The sequence below is a fragment of the Trichoplusia ni genome (genome assembly GCF_003590095.1).
Source record: "Trichoplusia ni isolate ovarian cell line Hi5 chromosome 20 unlocalized genomic scaffold, tn1 tig00001435_group19, whole genome shotgun sequence".
Taxonomy (NCBI): Eukaryota; Metazoa; Arthropoda; class Insecta; order Lepidoptera; family Noctuidae; genus Trichoplusia; species Trichoplusia ni.
This window is the reverse complement of record NW_020799807.1, coordinates 13,585-18,735: the sequence shown is the minus strand read 5'-3', so window position 1 is coordinate 18,735 and position 5,151 is coordinate 13,585. Positions and strand designations below refer to the sequence as shown.

Here is a 5,151-nt window from a genome sequence, read left to right as displayed (position 1 = left end):
GGGTTGCCAGAGTGGGCGGCACGAGTACGTGGTTTGGCAGTATACTGTGGGTTCGTGTCAACAAACCTTGACGAGCAGCTTCGCGACCGTTTTGTGCTGGGCATGGCACCTGGACCAGAGAGAGATAAACTCTTCACCAAGGCGATGTCCGAGCTGACCCTGAGCAAGGCCTTGGAAATAGCTGAAGGCATTACGCAGTGCTCGTATGGGAGCACAAGAAGCAAATCGGCAAGTGGACGCGGGTACGCAACTTCAAGTGATGAAGTGGACACGCAGCATAGCGCAGCACGCGGACGCAGCGCGCAATCGCGCAGGATGTTAACCACAGCTTGCGGCGAGCGAGCTCGAGACAGCTACGGCAACGGCGGCGGCAGCGTCGGCGGCGAATGTACGGCCTGCGGCTACGCAGGTCATCAGGCATCGAGCTGCCGTTTTGTGCGTTATAAGTGCAAAAAGTGTGGCGTTCAAGGACATCTAAAGCGAATGTGTAAACAAACTTTTAATAAGCAACACTATGTCGAGTGCTGTGGGGATGCTGGTGATGACGGTAAGCACATGTGCTATAATATTCGCACCGTACGCGGCGAGCCGATGCGGGAGTCTGTTTGTGTCAATGGGATCCAGCTAACTTTTGAAATAGACACTGGTTCACCAGTTACCGTTATTTCTGAGCAAACTTATAATAAATACTTTTTTAACATAACATTAGAAGTCAGTGATGTTATTTTGCATAGTTATAACGGTGATAAGTTGTCTATTCTGGGTAAAATAAACCTACTGTTTACATATAACAATAAAGCATTCACAATAGGAGTTTATGTTGTACGGAATGGAGGCCCCCCTTTATTAGGCAGAGATTTCTTTTCGCGCTTCAACTTGCAAATATGTTCGTTAAATAACTGTAATGATTTTGTAAAAATATTGCTTCAAAATACACACAACTATTTGGAAATAAATTAGGTTGTTTTAAAGGCGTAAAGGTAGACTTAGCATTAAAGTCAGACGCAAAACCGATTTTTTTTAAAGCCAGACCTTTACCATTTGCGCTTCGAGAAAGGGTAGAAAAAGAATTGAACCGTCTTGTAGATTTAGGAGTGTTAGTACTGTAAAATACGCAGAGTATGCGAGTCCCGTTGTGCCTGTTTTAAAGCGAGATGGTTCGTTACGTTTGTGTGCCGATTACTCCGTGACAATTAATAAACAGTTACTTGTGGATAAGTACCCTTTACCTAGGTATGACGAGCTGTTTTCAAAACTGCACGGCGGCAAGTATTATTGTAAATTAGACCTTTCGCATGCCTATAATCAATTATGCCTTAATGAGAAGTCACAAATGCTGACCTGTATAAACACATACAAAGGTTTATATAAGTTTACTCGCTTAGTGTTCGGACTAGCGAGTGCCCCCGCCATTTTTCAGCGGAACATGGAGGCGCTTCTATCAGGGTTAGATGGTACTCTTTTATTTTTAGATGACATTTTGATTAGCGGAGTAGACAAAGATCAGATGATGAGCAGGTTGAATGAAGTTTCCGTAGGTTGCTAGAAGCGGGCTTAGTTTTAAACCTAGAAAAATGTACCTTCTTTCAAGAATCTGTTTCCTATCTAGGGTTTGTCATTGACCGTAATGGATTGCATAAATCTCCAGAAAAAATTAAAGCTATTACGCAAAGTCGAGTTCCTAGTAATATTACAGAACTAAAATCATTTTTAGGAATGGTAAACTATTATCGGAATTTTATTAAAAACGCTTCATCGATTTTAAGTCCCCTGCATGACTTACTTAAAAGAAATGAGCCCTGGGCATGGACTAAGAAACATGATGAAGCAGTGTCAACAATTAAACGCGAGTTAGTGTCTGAGACTACATTAGCGCATTTTAATCCAGAGGCATTGTTAATTGTAACTGTCGACGCGTCACCGACCGGTTTAGGCGCCGTGTTATCACAGGTCGAAGGCGGTATAGAAAAACCTATCTCGTATGTTTCTCGTTCACTGAATGCAGCCGAAAAACGCTACAGCCAAATACAAAAAGAGGCTACCGCTATAATTTTTGGTATAAGAAAATTTCACCAATATCTGTATGGTCGACCCCAACCTTTTATTTTGAGAACTGACCATAAACCCTTGGTTACAATTTTTAATCCAGACAAGGGCATTCCCGAGATATCAGCAAATCGTTTACAGCGATATGCTATTTTCCTATCCGCATACAATTATAAAATTGAATATGTAAGCAGTGTACATAATTGTGCGGATTTCTTAAGTCGATCGATAACGGACGATTTAACAATAACCGCCACGCACTCGGCGCATGATGAGTCATTAGTAGATAAATCCAGTTACGTGTATTTTGTTTACGAAGAAGAAAGATTTTGTCAATGATGGGATATTAAGAACGCGATTGAGCTAGATAAGGTAATAACAGCCGTCATCGGCTACTTGTCAAATGGTTGGCTAATAAAATTAATGAACCAATAATTAAGGTTTATTACAGCCACCGTTAGAGTTGTCTGTAGAAAACGGTTGTCTTATGAGGGGCCACAGATTAGTAATTCCAAATAGTTTGCGATATAAAGTATTGAAAGAGTTACATACAGGTCACTTAGGAATCACAAAAATGAAAGAAGAAGCACGCAATAGATTTGGTGGCCGGGTATGTCTGTAGCTATAGAACAGTACGTCGGCTCATGCGCCGCGTGTAGATCGCAGCGCGCCACGCCCCCGCGTACCCCTCTCACACCATGGCCGTTCCCTACCCAGCCGTGGCATCGCGTACACTTAGATTTTCTAGGGCCGATCAGCGGTAAAACATTTTAATTATAGTAGATGCGTATTCGAAATGGGTGGAATGTTTTGATGTTTCAACGGGTTTCTCTTCGCGAGTAGTGATAGAAAAACTATGCGAAGTAATGTCACGATTTGGCTTATTTTCATACGATTTGTTCAGATAACGGAACGTCTTTTATATCACATGAATTTAAAGAATTCTGCAATCGTAATAACATTACTCATTTAACTTCACCAACATATAACCCAGCCAGCAATGGACAAGCAGAAAGTTATGTAAAAATTATAAAAAAGGCAATAAAATCATACTTGTCATCAGGTACATGTTTAAGAGATTTGAATGTTAAAATATCGGAATTCTTGCTTTATTATAGGAATTCAAAACATTCGACCACAAACAGATCACCTGCAGAGGTATTGTTCGGACGCAATTTGAGATGTCGGTTGGACCTCCTGACACCGACCACCACCATGCCATCCGACGCAGCGCTTGACACAGTGGTTAAAGTTAAGCAGTGTTCGCAGATTGACAGTTATCGTGGCAACCGTAAAGTTACGTTTAGTGTGGGTGACCAAGTTCTGGTAAAACTTTATAGTCAACAAAAACAATATTGGTCACGTGGTGTGATTATTAAAAGTGTAGGAAAAACTGTATATTTAGTCCAACTAACTGAATCGGGTCAAATTATCAAAAGACACGCCAACCAGTTGCTCAAATATAGAGGGAGAGAAGATAAGTCATGTGAAAAGATCGTTCCCGCATTCATACTGCCAACACATCCGACTAGCACCGACCAGCTGCAGCCCGAAGTTTCTGCTGAGGAGTCAGCAGCACAACCAGAGACGACCTCAGGACTTGTTCACGGTGACATCTCCACGGAAGAGGAAGCAACCTTGGCAACTCCCTCTATAGAACCCGAGCCAGACCCGCGCTCGAAACGAAATAGGCCTGTTGTAGATTATAAGAAGTTCTTCTAAATAGAGGTGGAGGGATGTTATGTGGGTACCTACATATATCTTTTAAGAACAATTATAGGGTAGACCACGGACACCGTGTGATTCAATGACTGCTGCGTCAGTCGAATAAACGAGTTTGTACGTATCGGTTGTTATTTCTTCTTCCACGACCCCTTGGACATAACAGTAAGAATGTATAATGATTGCTATGTAACTCTTTTTCTGAATGTATCTTAATAGATCCGGTTGTCTTGTCGCCTTTCCCTGGTTGGTCTAATTACCCTCTTTGGTAATTTTTGATTGCCTGTTTGACATAATATTTTGACTCTGCTCATAGAGTAGCCAGTAGGTAAGACAATTTCTAACAAATGACAAAGTATGATCCGATGCTTCCATTCGAAATGGGAAATTGTTTAGTTTGCGATAACAGACAGGGTTTTCCTCAAAAATAAGTGAAAGTATAATATAACTATGAACTGACGATATCGACAAGCACCGCGGCGCCTGCGCAGCTCACGCTGACTCATACGTTTGTACAGTTGACATCTGTCCATTGTGCATGTATCATCATTTAACACTTCGAACAATGTTTTAGGGTCTCTACCTTTCGGGGCCAGGTTTTGATATTATTTTTATATTATACAAATTCTCCGTTATAGGTTGCTAATAGAAAAGAGCGGCAAGAGAAGGCTAACAAAAATTCCTTATTATTTACTAAAGGAAATTCGCCTGTTTTTTTCTTAATTTGGTTATGAAGCAGATATTGTTTTGCCTGTCGATTGCCTGTCTGACCTCCACATCATACCTACATACGTAACATACGTACTATGTCCAACACGATGCTACAACTACAACTGGTACTGAGTTAGCCCCGAGTCTGTACCACAGTTGTTCAAACAAAAGTATTACTCATTCGTTTCTACAATAATAACTGATTCTCATTAACATGTCGAAATTATGGATTCCTGAGGACACTTGTGTTATTACGTCATCGCTTGTGACCAGAAACTTAGAAAAAGGTACTTAGCTGTAGAACATAATGTTGTTATTTGTCCTCCTTTGCAAGTAACGATGGATCATTATGATATATGGAAATTATAATTCTTTCATACTGTTCTTTTTTTGTAACTTCCCTTAAATTAAATTCGTGGCTCCTACCTACTGCACTTCGTGATTGGAATATTGCATAGCCCCTTTTTTCATCATACAAAGATAAGTTAAGGAGCTTTACAGCCAGCCGATCTTATTGCGATACAATAAGATTAAAGGATCTAAGACAAACTTTTTATATTCAAACAAACAATCTAGATAGAAGATCCAAAAATGATCAGATTGTCATCATTTTTGTATTGACCCCCGCCATGGAAAGTCGGTCAAGAGGACATTGTTCCAACCTGTGTGGCG

General features: G+C 40.7%; 1 protein-coding gene across 1 annotated transcript; it reads left to right on the top strand.

The window, feature by feature from the left end:
- Window positions 1-272: 272 nt before the first annotated feature.
- On the top strand, window positions 273-3,836 carry LOC113506582. Its single transcript, XM_026889418.1, has 2 exons — window positions 273-547; window positions 3,307-3,836. Exons 1-2 carry the CDS (start codon window positions 515-517, stop codon window positions 3,766-3,768), a joined length of 495 nt encoding a protein of 164 aa, XP_026745219.1. The 5' UTR covers window positions 273-514; the 3' UTR covers window positions 3,769-3,836.
- The last annotated feature ends 1,315 nt before the right edge of the window (window positions 3,837-5,151 follow it).

Bases quoted from the DNA above. Each gene is read 5' to 3' on its own strand.
- LOC113506582 (XM_026889418.1), top strand. From the start codon at position 515: ATGTCGAGTGCTGTGGGGATGCTGGTGATGACG. The intron at 548-3,306 runs GTAAGCACATGT...AAAGTTAAGCAG, and splicing joins TGGGGATGCTGGTGATGACG to TGTTCGCAGATTGACAGTTA.